The sequence below is a fragment of the Equus quagga genome, chromosome 21, assembly GCF_021613505.1.
Source record: "Equus quagga isolate Etosha38 chromosome 21, UCLA_HA_Equagga_1.0, whole genome shotgun sequence".
NCBI classification, from domain to species: domain Eukaryota; kingdom Metazoa; phylum Chordata; class Mammalia; order Perissodactyla; family Equidae; genus Equus; species Equus quagga.
This window is the reverse complement of record NC_060287.1, coordinates 40,994,286-41,018,239: the sequence shown is the minus strand read 5'-3', so window position 1 is coordinate 41,018,239 and position 23,954 is coordinate 40,994,286. Positions and strand designations below refer to the sequence as shown.

General features: G+C 45.2%; 1 protein-coding gene across 7 annotated transcripts in view; it reads right to left on the bottom strand.

Moving 5' to 3' along the window:
• Positions 1-23,954, bottom strand: part of DIP2A (disco interacting protein 2 homolog A) — a 145,515-nt gene that overhangs the window by 34,931 nt on the left and 86,630 nt on the right. For all 7 annotated transcript variants that reach the window (XM_046648006.1, XM_046648007.1, XM_046648004.1 and 4 more), the window contains 12 exons: positions 17,852-17,943; positions 13,949-14,059; positions 11,944-12,067; positions 11,454-11,563; positions 10,894-10,996; positions 9,215-9,279; positions 8,874-8,967; positions 7,512-7,631; positions 5,320-5,434; positions 3,637-3,776; positions 944-1,080; positions 341-421 (listed from right to left, as the gene is read on the bottom strand). In XM_046648006.1, the coding sequence (XP_046503962.1) occupies positions 341-421; positions 944-1,080; positions 3,637-3,776; positions 5,320-5,434; positions 7,512-7,631; positions 8,874-8,967; positions 9,215-9,279; positions 10,894-10,996; positions 11,454-11,563; positions 11,944-12,067; positions 13,949-14,059; positions 17,852-17,943 (1,292 nt within the window). The remainder of the gene's footprint in view (positions 1-340; positions 422-943; positions 1,081-3,636; positions 3,777-5,319; positions 5,435-7,511; positions 7,632-8,873; positions 8,968-9,214; positions 9,280-10,893; positions 10,997-11,453; positions 11,564-11,943; positions 12,068-13,948; positions 14,060-17,851; positions 17,944-23,954) is intronic.

The following is a 23,954-nucleotide window of genomic DNA, read 5'->3' as shown; positions in this document are numbered from 1 at the left end:
CTGTGGGATGAAGAGGTCCCTACAGCCTAGTGGGCTGGGGTGGGGGCGAGGGGACATCCAGGGAGGGAGTCAGCACAAGAACGGTCAGAGGTGGGAATACATTACAGGTGAAGTTTGTAAAGGACTCTGAATGCTACTGGGCCGTGGGAAGGGTTCCCAAACTCAGCACCAGTGACGTTCTGGGCTGACAGTACTCTGTCGGGATGTGGTCCTCTGCACTGCGGGACATGGAACATCATCCCTGGCCTCTAGATACCTGCCCACTAGATGCCAGCAGCATCTCCTCCCCTGAGTTGTGACCTGTCTGGAGGCTGAGGTTCTGGTAGTGGGACATACTCACAGGCCCAACGAAGCCCAGTAGCCCCGTCCTGGTGAAAGGCCCATCAGAGACAGGCACTCCTCCTGCAGTAACTGGGATGGTCTGCACAGAGTGGAGAGGGGACCGGTCAGGTTGTGGTCCACGGACAATCTACCAACCAGTCAGTAAGACCCAGTAGGCAGGCAGGAGAGCTCAGCATGTGCACTGCCTGCCAGCCAGAGTGTACTTCCTCAGATGGGGCTGTCACTGGGGTTTCCCTGGAGTGGAAGAGGCTGCTCCAGGCTGGAGTCTCTGCTGGCTGACGAGTCCCTCCTCGGGTTCCCGTGCCCAGCACGGCCTCCAAAGGCCTGTACTCCTCCTCCTATCTCCTTGTCTCTGTGTTCCTAGTGCCTGGCCCAGAAGAGGGGCACTCACTGGACTCCTCCAACAACCCAACAATGCCAGCACAGAGTGCTGGCTTCCCTGGGTTGACCTCAACTCCCGTCACGGCTGCAGCCCCAGTAGTGCGGATGCCCAGGAGGCAGGCCGGCCCGAGGGCTTTGTTCTCTTGGCACACCTTCCCACTGCCACTCCACTGATGCTTGTAGAACTTAATTCCACTAAACGTTGGGAAAAGGAACAAACCTCAAAGATGTTCTTCGTGATTCCAAGCAGTCCATAGTATCCTGCACCAGTTGCACTGGAATTCACACATATTTCTCCAACTTCATCAGTTTTACAAAGATAAGGGGTACCTTCTACCTTCACAACACATACATTAGCTAAAAAGGGAAAAAATCCTCAAAATCATAAACAAAATAGACATTTAAATGACTCATTCCTAAAGATCTACTTGCTGCTCTATTTGCAATTATGGAAACAAAACATCATATATATAGTAGGTTATTATAACAAGTTTTCTGACATGTATAACATACCCATCTAATCAGTCTTTATATTTTATATATGGCATATAACCAATGTGAGCTGATGAAAAAGTACAATGCACCCTTCACATAACAGGCTGAGACCGACAGGGTCTTTACTAGATGTGCAGACTCTGTATTCACTCTTCTTGCCCCACCCTCTCGAGCCCATGGGAGATGCTGGCTGACCTGGCTGCTGAGGGTCCCCATCCCTGACGCTCCTGCCTGCTGCCCACCCCTCAGCACTGGGGACCTTGCCTGTCTGGTTAATGAAGCCCCAGGCCACCCAGCCCTGCCACAGTGCAAGTGCCCAGAAATAGCCTCCAACAAAGAGAGCGAAACACACACCACAATATGCGGTGGTCCATTAAATGAAGCTCAGTCACTCAGTGATGAGTTAAATAACCTGCAGTCACCTAGGCATCATCCTTCTTTCACCTCTTCTTGAGTTTTTTCTAATATATTTTCATCTCCAAAGACAGTAAGCAAGGAGAAGAGAAAGGAGGTGTAATCAGTCATTTATTTCTGTTTGCTCACAATCAGATCAAAGGCTCAGCAGAGAGAACACTGGAAACACTTGGCTGAAGGGAACCATGGTGTGGATGTGGACCTCACTGTGAGGCAGCCCTCAGCTCACACCCGGCACTCTCTCATGCATGCACTCACAGTGGTGACAGAGACCCTGATTTAAATCACAAAAAGGCAGAGGGCAACAAATCCACTTCGCATCACAGTACACACAAACCCTGTGGGGCTACACAGTGGGAGGTTGTATGTCCGCTGAAGACAAGACGCCATCAGCCTTCAACGAGTTTATCAGTTCCACAACTGTCCCAGCTGACAGATGCCCACCTAGGGAAGCACTGTGCACACACACACACCTAAGGAGCTCTGTGCACACACTTAGGAGAGCACTACGCACACATGCTTAGGAGAGCACTATGCACACATGCACCTAGGGAGCTCTGTGCACACACTTAGGAGAGCACAATGCACACACACGCCTAGGGGAGCACTGTGCACACACACCTAGGGAGCTCTATGCACAAAGACACACAGTTCATCATGGTCCACATTTTACTAATAAAAGAAAATGAGCACTACTATGAAAGTCCCTTAAATTTTCATTCAAAAGAAATCACCTATGTTTTTGGTCAATCTCTTAAATTACTTGTGCTTGCCTCATGACAACTAAAAATAGACTCTTGTTCTTTGCTCTTTGTAAAATATTTTTTCCTCATGTCCAAGCATACTACAGGACCAATGACTCCATATTTTGGAAGAATGATAGGTAGGAAAAAATATAACTCATATTATTATAATTGTGGAAACTAGAAATAAAATTTAAATTTCCAGTCTTGTTCTAAGAGTCCCAACTTCTGGCACAGGCACAGGATCAGAGAGCCCCTGCCTGTGGGCTCTGCGTCTGGAATGCCCGAGCACAGCACCTGAGAGTCTCACGTCCTGTCAGCAAGGCGGCCTGTAGAAGGCAGAGCTGCAGGCACAAGGGGCACCTGCAGGCCCTGTGATGTCAAATGCAGTCCCGGTAGCAGTAGGGACAGAGTGACTAACTGAGAGGTGGGAACCTGCCTCTGGAAGTCACCAGGGTAGGTCAAGACAGCTACGCACGAACCCCAGAAGGGCTGGCGTGGCGAGGAGGGGAGCTGGAGCAGCTGCGGGGTTGCAGCAATGAGGGACGACCTCAGAGCAGCTTCAGAGCGTTCCCCCACTCACAACTGTCACTGGGGGCTCCTGGCCAGGCTCTAGTCTTACTTTTCCTCTGTGGAACTTTGCCGCAGCGTCACGCTGTGTGGATGTGCCTGCAGAACTGCAGGGAGACTGCTCTCTCAACTTCTCCCCACTGCTCTGCCCTGGGGCAGGCAAGGGAACTCCCAGCGACTCATGTGACATTCAGGCTCACCAGGCCCCATGTGCAGGATGGCTCACAGGGGCCTTTCTGGAACCCATGGGGATTTCTGGGAACCTTTAAAGTCAAGCTCCTGACGTAGCACACACTATTTATGACCCCCTGAGATAATCTAATTATCGAGTTATTTACAGACAACATAGGGTGCTGTGGGGTTAAATGCCTCAACAAGTATGAGCTTGGCGTAAGGAGAGCACTCCGGAACGTGTGTTGTCACCATTTTCCCCAGCACTGGAGAACCAGAAGTCAGGTTCACAGCCATAACCAGACCCTTGGATTTTAGCTTAACTTTAAACTTAATACAAAGGGAAGGCAAAAAATTGAAAAAGTATGGTACAAATTAAAATCCCAATTTACATGGAAAAACATTTTTAAGAAATCTTTTACTTGTGTGCTTCTAGAGCACTCCTACAAAGGCTGGGGCAATTATGACTCTTTGTTACATTAATCATCCACAGGACCAGACACACTCCTGCATCCCTTACCTCCAGGCATCACCTGACCAACATCCTGAACAGTGAGGACTGACAACTTTTCTTCAGTATCAACTCTGATCACACCGTAACTGAGACCATTCATGGATAGCACAGCTTTTCTCGGAGGAGGTCCTCCCAGGTCAGGTGGCCTAGAAAACAAAACCAGATTAACTGACAAGGGGATAGAGAGTCCATGGGAGGAGATGGGACCCATGGCCCACCCTGCCTGCAGGGTGATGCTGCACAGAGACCCTGTTCTGAGTCACAGACTGTCAGGACAGTGGCTGCAGGACTGTGTGTGGCAGATGCATTCCTAAAGGTGCCGCAAGGACGTCTCCATCCCATACACTCCTCTGCTATGGGACCTTGACACTCCTCCCATTGGAGGCAGGGTCTGCGTCCCTTCCCTTCATCTGGTAGCCCTGTGATGACAGTGGAAGTGATGCTGGTTGCCTTGGGACACTGACCTGGAGCCCAGGGCAGCCAGGTAAGCAGATGACATGCTGTGAGGAACTCCGAGAGACCAGAGGGAAAAGCCCCAAGCCTGCACATAGGAAGAAACGTCTGGAAGCTCCCCCACCCCGCTCCAGTCCAGAGACCATTTGCCTGCAAGCCAGATGCGCCCACTGCAGCCCTTCCCAAACTCCTGACTGCAGAAAGCACAAGAAATAAGAACATGACTGTTGCTGTTTTAAGCCACCAAGTTTCTGAGTGATCTGTTATGCAGCAGTAGTGACTGGAACACTGAGAAACAAAGGTCAGCATTTTCTCCAGTAAGAAATCATACTGTCGAGCAAAAGGAATCACCACATAACAAAGGAATGAAGGATGTTTTATGGTTTGTGAAGGATAAAAATGTGATTTTTAATGCTAAGTCATTATTAAAATGTTAGGATTACTTAATCCTTACCCATATGAAAGCACATATTATTTATGAATATATAAACATAATACAAGATCACAACTGAGACTAATTTTCTAACAATTGAGTTGAGAGTAGAAAATTAACATAGAAGACTCAGCTAAAAGCCCACTGCCCTCCACCCCAGCATGGTGCTGGGGCAGTGTGGACACGAGCCCTAGGGCAGGCAAGAGCTGATCCGGCAGGAAAAGTGAACCAAGGGGCACATCTGCGGTGGCCTCGGGAGCAACAAGGGGTGTGGAAGTAGCACAGGAAGAAGACGAGCCTGCTGTCTCTGAGGCCTCCCAACCTTGCCCTCTAAGTTGCAATAGATGAGCACAAAGAGAAGGCAGCTGTGAGAGCAGTGGGGCAGGGGACTTCTCCAGGAAGGTTGACGGGCCCACAGGCATGGACCCCATTCCACGCTGCTCACCCAACCCCAGAACAGTGAAGAGCTCTGGGGTTGACATGTTTACTGTGGCTAAGGGCAAGCTGGCAAGGCCTTGCTGATGTGAGAGGAAGCACTCGGGGAAAACAAGCCCACAAACTGCAAGAATCCCGACATTATGGCCCAGGGAGCCCCCACCCAACTCCCACCAGGAATCCAGGCTGTGTGGGACATGTGGCCAAAAGGGGGTCGCCCTGTTACCACGCAAACACACCTGGGAAGCTGGCACAGGATGGGGCATTGCTTCATGATTTCTACTGCTTAGAAACAAATTAACCAAATTTGGTACCACAGGTAATAGGGGTATGAGTAAGAATTAAGTCTTTACAAGTCATTAAGTTACCTGCGGATGGCAACCGTTAGGGCCTCAGGAGAACTGGCACAAGGACAGATGACCTCCGGCCTCAGACCTCTGGACTGGAAGACGTTGAGGAATGCATCACAGGAGGATATGGACCCTGTGAGTGACAGAGCGGGACGCAAGAGGTAACTGGAAGGCCGACAGGGACAGCCCTCGACCGCCAACACACTGGGCACACAGCTCTGGGAGGATGCCGCAGGGACAAGCCTGGAGGCTGCACGTGCTCCATTTCACGTTTAAGTCATCATGACGTAAAATACTGTCACAACACAGAGAGGCAAAAGCCTTATGGGGAGGGAGTGGGCTGTTTCCATGAAAAACATGATGCATTTTCAAATCACCAGCAAGGAAGAGTTGGAAATTTCTCACAGAAAGCCTATTTTTAACCCCTACGCTGTTGCTGAGGTGTAACTCACAGCCAGCCCTGCCCTCCCCATCACATGCAGCCTCACCCCATGTCCTGGCAGGTCTGCCGAGTGGGAGGTGACCAAGGAGCGTTTATAGAGTTGAACCATCCATGTCACAAGGCCCCAGGTACATGTGAGCACCCTGCTCCCAGAAGTGCCATGAGCTGCACAGTCTGTGAGTGGTCTTGCCACGCCTCCCCCTGCAGGGTAGCCTACACTTTCTGTCCCCAGGCTGTCCCTGCTTCTCCCCCAGCATCACCCTAGCCACAGTCTGGGTATGAAAACTCAGCTCTCAGGAGCCTGGGTGCTGCCTGCTTGGGCTACAACTGTCGGGACCTGAGGGCTGTACCACAGGCCTCCAGCCCTCTGTCATGGTGAGGCCCAAGGAAGGAAGGGACCCGTTCACAAGTGCCCTTGTGTCCAGACTCATGCTAGGCACTGAGGGACAGGAGAGGACAAACGAGACAATCCAGAAGGGTCAGTGCTACAGAGAACCAACAAGCACTTGGGGGGGTAGGGGTCTGAGGTCTGCAGGGGAGCCGACCTGGGGAGGGCCTTCCTGGCGGGAAAGCCCAGCAGCTGGGAGGATGGAGGCCCTGCAGGGGAGTGCCACGCACTGACTGGGCTGCTTGACCCGGTTCAGGCAGGAGTGAAGTGTGGGGCTGAGAGAGTGAGTAGAGATGCAGAGACGTGAGCGGCGCTGCAGTGTTCTGCAGGCAGGACATAGGGGCCCTGTGGGCCCAAGTGTGGATGGAGGGAATGAGAGGCTTTGAAGCGCTGGATGGTGGGGTGCTCTCCTGAGCAATGGAGTATCCAGGAGTGCAGGGGTGTCGGGGCCACAATGGACAGGGGATTAGTTGAAAGGGCAGCCTCTGGTTCAGGGTGGTTTCAATGCATAACAGCGATACACAGCTGTTAAACTGAGAAAACTCAAGTCTACCTGGTCAACAGCTTTGTGCTGCACAGAAATCCCCACCAAAGGTCAACCAAGGCTGCCCAGAGGACGCCTGAGGCAGGCCCTGGACAACCCCCAATAAGCAGCTATGCTCAGGACCCTGTGTAGGAGCTGTCCCGGTGGCACAGCAGTTAAGTTCACACGTTCCGCTTCTCAGCAGCCCAGGGTTGGGCAGTTCGAATCCCGGGTGCGGACATGGCACTGCTTGGCACGCCATGCTGTTGCAGGCGTCCCACATATAAAGTAGAGGAAGATGGGCACGGATGTTAGCTCAGGGCCAGGCTTCTTCAGCAAGAAAAGAGGAGGACTGGCAGTAGTTAGCTCTGGGCTAATCTTCCTCAAAAAAAAAACAAAAAAGAATCCCGTGTAGAGCCCAGGGTGCCCAGCAGCATGCCAGGGGAGCTCCAGCTGGGAGGATGAGTGGGGCCAGGCATATGGAGAGGTCAAGGACTGCAGTGGGGGCACAAGGCTAAAGGGTGGGAGGCTCAGAGGAGGGTCCTAGTTAGTATCTACATTCTGGTCATTTCTTAAGAAAGATGACTCATCCAGGCAGGTACCTTGTGTCAACTGTGTTAAAATGTACCTTCTGTCAACTGCTTTTCAATTCAGTGCCCTAATAAACATGCACGAGATATACCACTGAGTCACCAACAAGAGGTTATATGTTATAGAACATTATAGGACATTTATGTTTACATAACATTGCAGTGCTGCTTCTCAACATGTTCTCTCTCAGCCTTGTCCCTCTAGAGTTCAGGTTTACAGGTGGGGATGCTGCAAGGGCCAGGCCTTGATCAGATGGGCTTACTCACATGGGTTAGCTCCGTCGGCCACAATCAGCATGCGCAGCGAGCTGAGGCTCACGTCCCTCTGACCTCGCTGAGCTAGGAGAGACCAGTGCATGTCTCGGGACTTCACCAGCGCAGCACGGGCTGCAGAGGAGGGGATACAGACGTGCCCTGAGTCTTGCGAAACTGGCACCCTGGAATCTTACAGACACACACACAGCCCTTCATCCTGCACTCAAGTGCACATGCAAGAGCAGATACACACAGACTGCTGCTTCAGGCCACGTGTTCCCTGCAGCCCTGTCTCATAGGCAGCTTAACCCACCCTAAGCCATTTCACTTAAACATCAACTTTGAGGTCTGATTTCAAGATACAGTAAACTCAGATCTGCTTTCAACTTTAATTTTCTCCTAAGAGCACGATCTTGCTCTTTCCATATCTGCCTCTTGTCTCATGTTGTCCTGCCCTGAGCTGCTAACTCACACAGCCATGTGGCCAAGTCTACTGTGTGCTGAAAGTCTCGGGATGTGAGGAGGTGTGCTGGGAGGATGCCACAATGTGAACAAGTGGACTTGGCCCTCAGTCCTGGTCATGCCCTGACTACTGGGCGGCACCCGCCAAATCCTCCCACTAGGCTTCAGTTTTCCTCCATAAAATAGGATAAACAGAGACAGCTACCACCTCAAGGCTGCTCTGAAGACATACCAGCAGAGCACATGTCCCACATCCGCAGTCAGTAATTGGTACTATTGTCAGCGCAGGTAGACAAGTAAACACGGTGCCCAGAATGAGTTAGTGCAAAGATAGACCCTAGGTCCAGCCTCAGGGGTTAGTGAAGGTGGCCTTGAGCTCCACCAGAGCAGAGCCAGAGGGACACCCAGCCAGCCAGTACAGGTGTAGGCGTGCTCAGGAAGCACTAACTGACCGAAGGTGGAGGGCAGGGTGGGGCAAGGCCCCAAGGGCAGCCCCATTGCTCTGTGTCTAGACTTCTTCGTTTGAATAAGCCATTTTGCAATTGGTGGCTTGAAAAGCTCTAACTTCAAGTAAAAACCATCTCAAACACCAAGAATTAGAAGATCGAAGTGATTGTAAAGGAAATTTCAAGAGAATAAAATTAGGAGCCCATGGTCCTTGCAGAAAAGAGCTAACACTGAGGTATTGCACATGCAGGTCCAACCATACGGCAGCCTACAGCCAGTGCCTGCGAGTCCAGATAGCCACAGGTATGTCTGGGAGTTGGCCATGGCATGCTGGTCACCAGGCTCTTCTACCCACATCTTCAGTTCTGCATGTTGTCCTTTATTTTTTTCTTAATCACCAAAGATTAATTCAAAGCGACTTCCTTAATGAAGGATGAATCCAGTAACGATGCTACTTGCTATTACCTTTATATGAACACACTTTCTGAATCCAGGAGAGTGGGTTCACCTTCATCAGCGCATATGGGATGCTGATCACGTGCATCCTGTTCATGACACTCTGTGAAGGAAACAAAGGCACTCAGGGGGCAGGCCTCATGCAGCATCCAGACTGCAGAGTCTATACCGCACCAGAAAGGACCAGACAGCATCAGTACTCCTCTCACAATGACATTTCAGCTTAGATACATCATTCAAGTCAATCAGCAATTAAGGATTAATTACATCACCTAAAAAAACAGGGTTTGATATGGAAAATTAGAAACCCCTCATTCCAACCATTAGATCACTTAGCATACGACACTCACTGTTAACACGCCATGCCACAGACCAGCATCCCTTTTGAAATCCAGCACGTTTGTTAATGTTTCAGCTGAAAGTGGACAAAGATGGTTAAACCGCTGAGTGACCCTCTTCACAAGTCACATGCATTTTCAGAGAAACTCTGAGTACATCATCGATATAGAAGAGTTTTAGGAAACATATACAGCATTCCCAAATACCATGCACCAATTAACCAATAATCTTGGTTATCTATTCAAATTACTGGAAAAACATAAAAGGAGATAGTCATATAATTTTGTATTAAAACAGAGAACTGTGCTGATTACTATCGGAAAACACAAGGAACAGCATATACTCCAGAGCCTGTACGAGGCTATACACGTTTCTGTCAGAGGTGGGGATGAGTACTGTCATGGATACTCTTTCTTCTCAACTTTACATCCAGATTCCCATTTCCCACACCCAAGGCCATCATCCTGCACCTTCAGGAAACGTCACATGCTGCTCTTGTCACTTCCCTTCAGGAAGTAACCCCTTTTCTCTTCCAGAGGGTGTGATCGATGCGTCTTAGAGGGTGGGAGAGGATGGGAGTTCTGGGGCTCCCAGCACAGCCCTGTGCTCAGAGCTCCTAGCCAAGTCCTTGCAGGACCTGGCTCCAGGCTAGGCAGAGGCTACTGGGCAGAGGACGGAGCCTGGGGCTATGAGCAAATCTGGTCCCTCACCTCAGCAACCCCTAGGTGCACCCACAGGAGAAACACTCAACGAGGATTAAGAAGTCTGATTTGCGTGTGTCAGGAAATGCTGTTTCATTCTGAATAAGGATACTGTGCACATGCGTCTTTGTTAGCTAAAGAGCCCAAATTACATGTGAGCCATGTAGGGTTAGCACTGGATCAGAAGAGAAAGAAAACCATGGGACTTGATGTGATAGATCTAATTTTCAAAAAATTATTCAGGCCCTTTAACATATCTAACACCCTTTTCCAAACCTCTACCAATGCCTTCAGCTGTGCCCTCAAGCCACTCCTTGCTTTTAACACCCATCTTTTAGATATTTAAAAATACCATTCAATTTACTTTGTGGTTTTGTTCAATTCCAGCATTGTAATGGTAAGAAAGCTACCATGTATCTGTTTTTACAGTTTTTAAAATAATAGTTCCCTAAGTTAAATATCTGATATTTAACAGTAAATGAGAGGCTACCAAATGTTACAAAGAGATAAGCTATGGCCAAAAAGATTCCATTTGTAGGTCTGCACGTACAGCAGCTTAAGCCAAAACCACAGTCACAGGAAAGCGTGCCTCAGTAAGACGATTTTCCTTTTTTCAAAAATGTAAAATGCACCACCCCCTAACTGCATCACAGATTGAACCAGCCCAGTGGGCACAGATGACTTGGTGGAATATGGATTTCACACTCCGTGAAACCAACATACACATGAATTTATCAAAAAGGACCCTGAGAGGGGCTGAACCAACATACACATGAATTTATCAAAAAGGACCCTGAGAGGGGCTGCCCAGGTGACCTAACATCCACGTGTCAGTGGGAGCACAGAGCCCCGAGCAAGGCAGCACCTGGCACGGCCTGGATTAAAGCCCGGGTTAAAGGGAGCCCTCATACCGGGCTGGACCTGACACACACAGCGACAGTTTCCGGGTGCCTTGTGCACATCTGGAAGAGCCGCCTCGCATGCCTTACCTTCTGAGTAGCCGCACGCCTGGGTCAGAGCCCGGCACTGTGCCAGCAGGGACGCATGGGACACTGTGACCCCCACCGTGCTGCCTTCTTTGCTGGTTTTATACTGAAAGATTTCAAGAAAAGTCTATTATGTGATATTTCTGGAGGCCACAGCACACAGAATGGAAGCTGACGGAATTCTGGAAAGAAGCAGCCGTCGGTCGTCTCTCCTTCACCAACCATCCCGTTAGACCAGGGCTCACTGTATGCCCTGACCCTCGAGGCAACACCCTCAGATGATGCTGGGGATCATCCTGGGGCAGGTGCCTCGGTGCAACAGTGCATGCAGGCTCCCTCTTAACTGTCCCCAGGGGAGCCAGCGAAGGGAGAATTAGGTAACAGTGACACTTGAAAGGATCTGGGTAAGTTTCCACATGCCACTCTGTATTTCTAGGATGAGGATAAAACACAAGGAGAAGTTTTAGCCTGTAATCTAAAAAAAAAAATAGCAGCTTATGCTCTTTATGAAAAACAAGACCTAAGCCCCTGGGCCTGTTTAGATGCATTAGGAGGGTCACTACCTCGATGTAAGCAGTCTCGGCCCCCATGTCCTGGGCCAACGGGTGCCAGTCCTTGGGGGGCTTGGTCAGATGCTTCCCGTCGACCACCAGCCAGGCGAGGGGGGGCCAGCCTGTGAGGGCACAGACAAAGGACACAGAACAAGCAGGTGGTCAGAGGGTCTCTGTCCCCCACACTCAGGGCCTCGCTCTCTAACGTGCAGCCCTAGCTACTGAGCGCCTGAGGAGCAGAGCCTCAGTCTCATTTGATTTCTATTAACTTATAATTAACTTAATAGGTGCCTCTGGTCAGTGGCTACCGGAGGGACAGTACAGGTCTAGACCCTGAACCAGGTGAGAAGCAAGACTCACCAAGGCCTCAAACAAGGACTCTGCTTTTGCTGAAGACCCTTCAGCCTCCATAACTAAAGCTTATTTGCTGGAAAAGTGTGCCCAGAGGGTGCAGGTTGAGGAAGAGCATGGAGCAGGCTGACTCCCCTGCCCTGGGGCCCACCTTTGAAAGTCGCCACCTCTCCAGTCTGTGCTTTGGGCAGGCCTTTCTGACAAGCATCCGTCGTCAGGGCCAGGGTGACCCCACAGCTGCCCAGCAGAAACCCAACCTGCTGGCTGCCAGCATCCTGTGGAGAACACAGCAAGGTGGGCATGAGGTACTCAAGGGCGCTGCCACACTGCCCTTCATGGCTCAGGCCCACACATGGAAAGTAGAGCTCTTTTTTTCACCCCTCATAAAACTTCTAGAACAATTCAACTCTATACTATATTTTCATGAAAATAAAATATAATTTGTTTTTCTGGTGAGGAAGAATGGCCCTGAATGAATATCTGTGCCCATCTTCCTCTACTTTGTATCTGGGACGCCGCCACAGCACGTGATGAGTGATGTGTAGGTCCATGCCCAGGATCCAAATCTGCCAACCCTGGCCGCCAAAGCAGAGGGTGTGAACTTAACCACTATGCCACTGGGCTGGCCCCAAAATATAATTGTTTTTAAATTTAAAAGGTATGTTTTTGCAGTGAAATATAAAGTTCTGGATAATGAGCTAGTTTCTCAAAGTTTTCTTTTGCAAATGACATTGAGCAGTATTTTAATAAACTCCAAAAATAACAGCACTGAAATTTCCACTTGATTTGCATTTGAAATTTATAGATTAATCTGGGGAGGCCTAACCTTTAACAATATTAATTATTTCCACACAGAAATGCACACTTTCTTTTAGTCAAGTCTTCTTTTACATACATCCCTCAGTAAAGTTTTATCATTTTCTTCTTTAAGTTTGAAAAATCTCTAGTTTTTTCCTAAGAATCCCTGTATTTAAATATCTGTTCACCATATATTATTCTATGAGATGTACTGGTTTTATTTGCAAACTTTACTTTTGGGATTCTAGAATATTTGTTGCTGACAGTGCTCACATTAACAAATACCTGAACGCTGGAATACAATAGAAAACTCTGATTTTCTAAAATACAAGCCTAGTCTACTCCTAAAATGGTATTTTTTTCAAGAATCAGATCACTGATACTTATACCTAAAATGTATGAGCTTCTAGAACATCAGCAAGTCCCCACATTAATCATTTGTCAGTAATAAAAACTGCTTGTGGGGCCAGCCCCGTGGCTGAGTGGTTAAGTTCACGTGCTCCACTTCAGCGGCCTAGGGTTCGCAGGTTCAGATTCTGGGTGCAGACCTACACACTGCTCATCAAGCCATGCTATGGCAGCATCCCACTAGAAGAACTTGAATGACTTACAACTAGCATATACAACTATGCACTGGGGCTTTGGGGAGAAAAACAAAAAGAGAGGAAGATTGGCAACAGATGTTGGCTCAGAGCCAATCTTCCTCACCAAAAAAAAGCATAAAAAAAAACACCTTATACCACAACTAGAAGGACCCACAACTAAAATATACAACTATGTACTTGGGGGGGTTTGGGGAGAAAAAGCAGGAAAAAAAAAAAAAAGAAGATTGGCAACAGTTGTTAGCTCAGGTGCCAATCTTTAAAAAGAACAAAAACCTTCTTCTAAGCAAACAGAAACACCAGAAAACTTCCATCTCATATATCCAAAACCATCACTGAGAAGTGAGCTATAATATATCACTGTATGACTTATTTACCCCCAAGAAATGAGAATTATCAATAAACATACAGTTTTCAGAAAAAGTTTAACAAAATATTATCAAATCCCAAATTCTATTCCTTAGAGGAAAAAATGCTCATCATTTCTTTGGGAAATTCAAATAGGTGATATAATAGCTCCATCTATAGCTGTTCTAAGTGCCCCTCTCACCAACAAGACACATAAAAAGCAGCCCTGTAGACAAAGCTCTACTTAACATCTCTCTCAAGCCCTTTCCTGCCTGTGCGCCTCTCCTTTGTCATCAGCCACCTATCTGCAGACTGCTCCTTAGAACAGAGGAGAAAGAAGACCACCAAACTGTCAGCTTCAGAATGCCCCTCAGGAACCTGAGCCCACGGCCTGGACCCAGCGGCTACCTTTCTGGTTAGTGGCACTTCTATGGGGACAGGAACCAGCTCTGCCAGGAGACACCCATAAAACGCAACCATGAACATCACAGGGTCACTATTGGGAAACACCAGCGCCACCTACAACAGTACAGAGAACAATCATGAAATCTACTCGTGAATGACTCAGTCATCTCAACTTTCAGAATATCTGCTATTAGATGGAATTTAGACATTTTAGATTATCTCATAGTTTTTCAAATTTAGTTCAGGAAATGTAACTTGGGGGTTAATTCTTGTTCCTTAAATTTCCTCAACCACATAACTTTTAACAAATAGTTTTTAGGTTGAGGTCTTTACTCCACATGCAACAAAATAATTTTAAATTTCTGGGTTTAAAGGCAGTCCAGCACAGGTCTGGCTGTGGGATTGAGATCCAGCTCCCATCCACTCTGACCATCTGGGCAGCAGAAACTTAGAGAGGGAAGTGATGGACCATCACCCACCACCAATTAGCCCAGGAGAAAAAAAATCACCTGTCCCAACATGAAAAGTGAACAAGGAATCAAATCATATCTAAAATATCTTCCAAAAGAAAAAAGTCCTAGCACCAAAGTTTTAACTGAACAGATCTTCACTCAAAACTTAACAGGGAAGAGTGGTGGGCACAGAACACCTCGCCTGAGACGCCCCACAACCGCCCCCTCCCTCTGAGCTCCCAAAGGTGGCCCACTGCAGTTTCCACCCGGTCACCATGCTGCCACTGTTTAAACTATGTTCCATTCTATTTATCTTATATTTTTATTTTTATCAAAAATTTTTTAAAACACAGAATTTAAAATTACAAAAAGGACTAACGCAAAACAATACCCCCATGCTCCACCCTTCCCCACTCCCCAAGGCAACCTGTTTTAAAATATTTTACATCTTCCTTTCGCTACTTGCTCCCACATTTTAAAATATTATGCTTATACTGTTATGTTTTATTTTTTGAAAATATTTAGGTACCAATTTTCTTTCCTGTTATTGTGATAAGTATCCAGCCTTCTGCATTCCTCTCCCTTTCTCTTCTTCCACCATCCTAATTTCCATTTCTTATAATATCTGGTTAAATGAAAAGCTACTTATGGAATAAGATTTTTGTAAGCCCCAAATATAGTAACAGGTGTGCCTGAAACCATGACTGTTGGTCAAAACAGTATGTGAACAGACTGTTAATACAGTGCCCTTGAGAACACACAGCAATGGATAACTAACAATCCTCCACTTTACAAGGCAAAACTTAAGTTATATCTATATTTGTTGTGTACTTGAGGTCTGGAAATCAAGTTTCTAACAAGTCTGTTTGGTGGAAAGGGCAAAGCTCTCCTTCAAAAGCCAATGTTAATAGTGGGTTGCCCCAGAACTGTGACCTATAGCCTTGAGACTAGATATTTGGTATAGAAAATACGTCTTTAGAGAACTTGTTAAAGGGTTATGTTTGTTCATTTTCATAAAGTATATTATCACAGGGGGAAGGTTTTGCCACCCATGTCTGACAATTAACCTACTCACCATAATCTTGTCAATATTCTTATAATTAACCTAACTACGTGGATTCTCTCGCAAGTCAAGAAAGTTATCTGGAAGTCTTTGTCCTTGCAAGAATTTTATCAAGAAAAATAAACTAGTGATTCCTAGATTCATTTTAAAGCACAAGATAAGTCAGGGATTCTTACAGGTTCATTCTAAAGCACAACTTATCATAAAGTACCATTCTTGTACTATTTACATTTTTACAGCCAAGTACACATTTTCTTTCTTTCTGATGGTAATAGTACCACCATTTTTACTTGCTTTGCTTTTACGTATGCACTGGCCAATCTGTTTGAAAATGCTCCACCCAATGTGTCAAAGAATTATCAATAATATTTTCCAAACAACCAACCAGTCAGATAAACCCGTAAATTTCACCAGCTGCTCACCGGCGCCTCCCAATCCTGGGGCCTGCATCCTCTTAGTCCTGCTGGGCTCTAGTGGTCATCCTGGGACGGCCCCTGTGGTTCTCCTGTTTGGACCCCACTCACTTATTTGGCTAAAGCACATGCTCTAGGAACTTTCCAAGAAAGAATGCTTGGGAGTCCAATTTTTTCTGAGTCCCACATGTCTGAAAATGGTTACACCACCCTCACATTTGTTGAATCTCTATGAATAGAACTGTGGGTTAAAATCATATTCCCTCTGATCTTTGAAGCATCACTCTGGTCTCTTCCAGTATTACTACTGACAAGTCCCAAAGCCACTGTGATTGCTGACCCTTTATAGACATCCCACTTTTCCCCGAAAGCTCTGAGGCTCTTTTCCACATCCCTGGTCTTAAGCAGTAATGTAGTGATGTGCTGTGTGGGTCCACTGTATTCCCTGCAGGTCCTCTCACTCTGGAACATGCTCTCCAACTCCAAGATACTGTCTCGTCTTATCATTATCCTTTAATATTGTCTACTCTCTTTCTCCTCTCTCTTTCTGGAACTCCTATTAGTCAGATGTTGGGCCTTTTTAATCAAGTCTAATTTTTGCATTGTTTCTCCTTTCTACTTTCTATCTCTTGGTCTTCCCTAGTAGCAACTTTTTCTCAATTTATAGAGCAACATCTTCATCTTTGATTTCCAGGGATATTAACACTAATCTTTCTAAACGCATTTTCTGTATCTAGCTTTTCTCCAAGCTTGCTTGGTTCCTCTTCCTTCCCATACCCCTCCCTCCCCTTTCATCCCTCCCCTCTTCTCTCCCTCTCCCTTCTACCCTTCCCTTCCCTCTCTCCCTCTTCTCCTCCTTCCCTCTCTCCTTCTCTTTCTCTCTCTCTCCCTCCCTGTCCCTCCTTTCTTCTCTTCCTCCCTCCCCCTCCATCTCTCCCTCCTCCGTCTCCCTACCTCCCTTTCTCCTTCCCCCATCCTTATCCTGCCCCTCCCTCTTTCCCTCCTCCTCTCTCCTCCCCCCACCTTCTTTTCTTTTTTTCCCTGTTCTTTGCCCTTTGGTTGTTTTCTTTCCCACTGAAGTTTCCCTCTTTAAATGTCCTTGGCTATTGGTTCATATTAAAGAGTGAGGCACTCAAAGAGTTGCCTGAAATTACATCAGCTTGTCAACAACTTACCCATTGCTGGGTGATCTGACCAAAGGTCACTTTCTTCACTATGGGATTTCACTGGTAAGTATGTTGATTTCCACCATTTTCTCCTGTTTTCCATCCTGAACCTTCTGGCATACCTGGGTTCCTAGTTCACCTCAAGCAGTGCTGACCAACAGAACTTTCTACGATGATGGAAGGGTTCTGTCTCCAAGCTATCAAACAGGGCAGCTTTAGCAACGTCCGGCTACTGAGCCCCTGAAATGTGGCTCCTGTGGCTGAGGAACTAAATCATTAATTGTATTTAGTTCTGGTTAATTTAAATAGCCCCATGTGGCTACTGCCAACTATGTTGGGCAGCGCAGGACAACGAACTAGCCTCTGGCCTCCTCCACATTCTATTTTGGCAGGTAGACCAGAGCACATTGCCTGGCCACATGGATAGTGAAGGAGATGAATATAAAGTACAAAGAATTTCAAAGTAAGGTCAGAGTTTCCTCATAAAACTTAAGCTTTGGGAATTTAACATTTAGTAATCTCTGATATTAACATCTTCATTAAAATCAACATATATGAAGTCAAAGAGAAAAGAAGTTGAAGAATCAGTGGATGGTCAACGAGGGAGAATAAAAAGCAATCACTTTACCTACATCATCACAAACTTTTTTCCAAATTTAATATTTTTTCATATTTTTTACTTTTTATTGACTTTAAATCCCTTGTATTAATGCTATAAGTCTAACCAACTGACAGGATACTGATTTCAATGAAACAGATTTTTAGGTCTCTGTTTTTGCTCACTCCAATAAAGTTATGTTCTAGTTACTTACTCTGTCTCCAGGTTTAAGTAGTGGTTCATTCTTACTAGTCAGTTTATTAAGTAGAGTATAAGCTAGTTTTAAACTCCGACTCCAAAGTTTGCCTAAAATAAAACAAAAATACTAAGCAATGTAAAATTTAAGAAACTAATAATTAACATTTTAATGTAGCGATCATAATACCCTATAATGTACCATCACTCTATTACTAGAAGTTCAGTAGTTTCCAAATGATAACCATTTTGCACAATGCTGTAATGAACATCATAGTTTTCTCTTAAAAACAACTTATAGATTTATTTTTCGTAACATGTAAATAAAACAGGATTTTATTATAGAAAATTTGGAATATAGAAAAGTCAGCAGAAAGAAGTCAGCAATCTTTCTGTTACGTAGGTATATACATATATATATACATACACACGTATATACACATACATATGCACACACACACATATACATGTGTGTAATTTTAAAGAAATGGGATCATATTTCACCCTGCTTTTTTCAATAAACACTGCACTGTGAATGCATTTTCACGTCATTAAATATGTCTCAACTACATCCCTTATAAGAGTGGCATACAATTCATTTAACTGTTAGAACAATTCATGAAGCGGTTACATCTTCATTTCTACTTTTCACTCAAGAGAAGACAGTCAGGGAGATGTTAAGTAACCTGCCCCGACCCACTGACTGCTACAGAGGTGCATCCTCGTACAAATCCCAGGATCCAGCCCTTAGCCCTGTCTGAGGTCCTGCCCACCAGATTTTCCCTCCTGGCAGGTGGTCTCTTTGTACAGTGCCCAGGCCTGGTGAATGCTCAACAAGCGAGAGCTGCAATGAGAAGGATGGGAGAAGAGGCAAAGGAAAAGTGAAGAGGATTGAAGGTGTCTGGGGAGGCAGACAGAGGCAGTAGTGATAATGGGGTAGGAAGATAGAAAAACCTGAGTCCACCCTCAACACCCAAAGCAGCCCTAACGTTTACCCTATGCAGTGTACCAAAGAAGTCATAATTTAGCCCCTCTCAAATTCCTGTGGCACACTCACATGCAGTTTGAGGAGACATGCCCTCCAAACAAATGCTCAAATTTCATTGTAAGTAACATTAAACTCAGCTGCAACTTTGTGAAATAAGTGAACTGTGAGACCTGAGAAATAAATGAGAAAAAATATTCAACTCAAAACATCATGGCTGGACCCACAACTAAAAATATACAACTATGTGCTGGGGGGATTTCGGGAGAAAAAAGTAGAGAAAAAGAAGAAGACTGGCAACAGTTGTTAGCTCAGGTGCCAATTTTAAAAAACAAACACAAAAACAAAAAAAAAATCATTGTCTTTGCCTATATAAAAAGGTCAATTCAAGATGTTAATGAGCATAATAGATTCCCAAACTGAATCCAGCTATATATAAAAAGAATAATGCACCATGACCAAGTTAGTTTTATCTCAAGAATGCAAGAGGTTTAACAGAAAATCCACATAATTTGTCATATTAACAGAATAAAGGTGAAAAAAAGTAAAATAATTTAACAATCATTCAGGATTTTAAATGATTTAAAAAAATCCTCCTTAATTCGGAATGAAAGGGAACTTCCTTCCTGTGATAAACGCCATCCTTAAAAATCCTATAGGAGATATCATCATTAGTGGTCAGATGCTAAAAGCTTCTTTCTGAAATCAGATGAAGTCAAGTAATTTGCCTTTTTACTGAAAGTCTCAGCCAAAGCAATAACGGTGCAGGGGGGAGAGGGAGGTAAAACAATTGGAAACAGATAAGGCTGTCATTATTTGCAGATTACATGACTGTGTACATTATGAACCTTTTATAATTGAAACTAGCAAGGCTGCCAGATATAAAACAATATACAAACACCAGCTGATTTCTATATAACCAGCAAAAACAGTAAGTAAAAAATTTTCATGATACTACTTACAGTACAATTAAAATAAACATGCCAAATACCTAAGAATAAGTGTTACCAAAAATATGCAAAGTCTCCTAACAGAAAATTATAAAATATTATTGAGATAAAGTGAAAAGGATTTGAATGAAGGGAGGGATACATTATATCCATGCCCTGGAAGACTCAATAATGCAAAGGTGTTAATTCTCAAACTGTTCAAAGCAATGATAATCTCAATCTCAACAGGTATGTCTGTAGTACTTGACAAGCTGATTCTAAAACTGACCCTGAAAGATACAGGGCAAGAACAGCCAAGACACTCTTGAAGAAGGAAACAAGATGGCAAGACTTCCTCTACACATGTCAAGACTTACTATAAAGCTACTGTAATTAAGAGAGTGTGATATTGGCATAAAGATAGAATACAAATAAATGGTATAAAACACAGAACCCCAGAAAGACCCACTCACGTGTGGACAACTCTATTTATGGCCCAGGCAGCACTGCAGAAAAATGGTGGCACTGTGAGAAGAAGAATGGGACAGCTATTGTCCCATGGGACCCAGCCCCATACCATACACAAAAGCTCATTTCCATGGATGGTAGGTCTAAATGTGGATGCCAAAATGACAGTGCTTTCCCAACATAACAGAACTGCTTCACACTCTCGGCCTAGGCAAAGAGTCCTTAAAGAGAACATGCAAAGAACAAGCCATCAAAGAAAAGAAGGTGAAGTTGGACAGAGCTCTGCTCACCAAGCTGCCATTCAGGAGAGAATGGGCCAAGGCACACAGGAGGAGACACTTGTAGCACGTGTCACTGAGGGACTGGGATCCAGAGCACACAAAAAATTTCCACAAACAACCTTATATTAAAAAATGTGCAAAAGATTCAATAGTGCTTAACAAAAGAGAAAACCCAAGTGACTGAAAAAACAGGAAAAGATCTCAACCTACTTAGTCATCAGGAAAATGCCAATTAACTCCACAATGAAATACCACCATATTATCACCAGATTAGTTAAAATATGCCTGACAATGACAGGGAGCAGGTGGGACTCACACACTGATGGGTAAGTGTAAACTGGAAAAGTTTGTCATTATCTGATAAATGTGAAGATACTCATAATCCCAGACCTAGCACTTCCACTCCTAAGTATGTACCCTACAAAAACGCATGCTACTGTACCAGGTAGCACACACCAGAATGTTCTTAACAGCCTTGTATGTAACAGCCAAAGTGAAAATGACCCAAATGTCGATCAACAGTACAATGGATATGTAAATTCTGATATATTCATTCCTCAACTGAAGTGAATGAGCTACAACTATAGACAATAACATGGATGGATCTTAAAAGCATAATGGTAAGAGACTGCTTCCAAGTAGGAGAGGGTACTGGTGGTAGACCAGCACTCCTGCCTAAAATTATTTTAAAAACTGGAAACAATGCAGAAAACATCTGTGGGAGGCAGCAAAGGCAACTAGAAGAGTTAAGACTCCAGAGGAAAAACCATGTGGAGGGGAGCTGTCTTCCGTAGCTGCTTTTAGAAAAGCTGGGGCGGTGTAGGGTTCTGGTGCCCAGGGAAGACTGAGCATCTATCCCGCTGCCTCTGCCCGCAGAGCCCTGCTGCTGGGGCACGGAGGAAGCAGAGCTTCCTGCAGAGACTGGGGGCCCCGAGAGCATAGCCAGCTTCCTCCTGGCAAATCTGCTGAATCCTGGGACTGTGTGTAGCAGGACACTAAAAACTCACGTAGAAAACCTCTGAAAAGAAAGGTGGAGTCCTTAAATAGCCACATGAGATAAAAGCCATGGTTTGAGAGCCCCAGAGGAAAAGGACACACAGAATATCCCTGGCACAGCAAGGTGTCTGGGGGCCAGTCGGGGAGAAGAGGTGGGCTGAACTGGCCTTCTCCAGACTGTAGTGGCCAGCCACTACATCTGCCTAGGGGAAGGAGGAAGGATGTCTCTTGAGGAAGATGACATCATCTGGAGCCTCTATAATTTTTTTATACACAATGATCAACACTCAATCAAGAAGGTACTAGGCATCCCAAAAGATAAGTTCCCCAGACCAAAACCAAGAGAAAGCAAAGACAAGAGCAACAGACCCAGAGGTGACTGGACAAAGTGACAGAGACTTTCAGTTACCGCAAGGAATGTATGTGTCCAACAGAGGAAAAGATGGAGAAGATGCATGGGATGATAAAGAATATTCCCAGAGAACTAGTATAGGAATTAGAATAAAGAAATGAAAATTCTCAACTAAAAAGACAATACAGGCATACCTCGTTTTATTGTGATTCACTTTATTGTGCTTTGCAGATGCTGCATTTTTTGAAGACCCTCTACCAGCAACAAAGATAATAACTCACTGAAGGCTCACATGATGGTTAGCATTTTTTAGCAGCAGTTTTTTGTGTTTTTTTTGTGTGTGTGTGTGAGGAAGAGTGGCTCTGAGCTAACATCTGTTGCCAATCTTCCCCTTTTTGATTGAGGAAGATTGTCACTGATTGGCACATCTGTGCCCATCTTCCTCTATTTTATGAGGGATGCCACCAGAGCACGGCCTGATGAGTGGTGCTAGGTCCATACCCAGGATCCAAACCTGCGAATCCTGGGCTGCCAAAGCAGAGCACACAAGCTTAACCAGAACACCAGGCTGGCTCCAACAAAGTATTTTCTAATTAAGGTATGTACATTGTGGATTTTTTTTTTAGATATACTGCTATTGCACACTTAATAGACTACAGTATAGCATAAACATAACTTTTATATACACTGGGAAACCCAAAAATTCATGTGACTTGCTTTATTGTGACACTCGCTTTATTGCGATACTTGCTTTATTGCGATACTTGCTTTATTGCAGTGGTCTGGAACCAAACTCACAATATCTCCAAGGTATGCCTGTATCTAAAAATAGGAACTCATTAGCAGTTTTACATTAGACTAGAAATTTCAGAAGAATGAATGAAAGAATTTGAATAAAGGAAAATAGAAAGTCTCTAAACTGAAGTATACATAAAAAAGAATGTCAGATATAAAAAAGAACATTAAAGGCATGTGGGACTCAAGAAAGGTTTAATATAAGTCTAATCAGAGTCTCAGAAGGAGAGGAAAGAGAAAATGGGGGATAAGCAATATATTAAGAGATTATGGCTACACTTTTTCCAAAACTGATGAAAGACACCATTCCATAGACTCAGGAAGCCCTGTGGACTCCAAGAAGGAAAATTTAAAAGGATATCACACTTAAATATATCACAGTAACAGATCCAAGCCCAAGAAAGAGAAAGTTTTAAAAAGCAGTCAGAGGGAAAAAAGACACATTATCATCAAAAAAGAAACAAGTGTTTGGTACCTTACTTCTGGAAAGATAGTAATAATGTCTTTAGAGTGCTCAAAGAAGATAAATGACCACCATCAAACACAGTCTTTGAAAATGAAGATGAAATAACTTGTTGTCAGACAAATACTGAGAGACTTCCTCACCAGCAACATACAGTAAAATGAATACACAGGGAGTTCTGCTGGCAAAAAGGAGAGGTTACAGTGGGAGACATGGGATGACAGGAAGGAATAAATAGCAAAGGAAAGAACAGTTACAACCACTGACCTAAAAAACAACAACAGTAATATCTTATGGGGCATAAATGAATATACATTTAAAATGCAAGGAGAATGCAAAAGGAGAGAAGGGTGTCACAGGTTGGGTTCTTCAGGAAGTGGACACTGAGACAGAGTTAGGCATGAAAAAGCACTCCTGGGGAGTAAAACTTGTGAAAAGAAACAATGAGATGGGTGGGAGATGCTGTCAGACTGCAAGGCAGCTGGGATGAAGCCTCTGCAATCCCAGGGGGCACTGGAGCCGACTGCTCACAAGGAAGGCCGTGCTGAGCAGAAACACAGGCCCTGGCCACCACCTTGCTCGGTCATTAGTCGGGACTGCCCTGGTTATGGCAGAACCTAGATCTGAAAGCTGAATTGAACAGGTACAGGCCGTCAGCAAACCACACTCCTCACAAATAAGCCATGAGTTCCTTTTCTAAAGAAGTACAGACCAGTCTCTAATGAACACAGATACAAAGATCCTAACCAACATATTGAGAAATCAAATCCAGACATTTATTAAAAAGATAATGTATCAGGAGGAAGATCCAAGATGGCGCCGTGAGTAGTCCTCTTTGTCTCTCCCCCTTCGA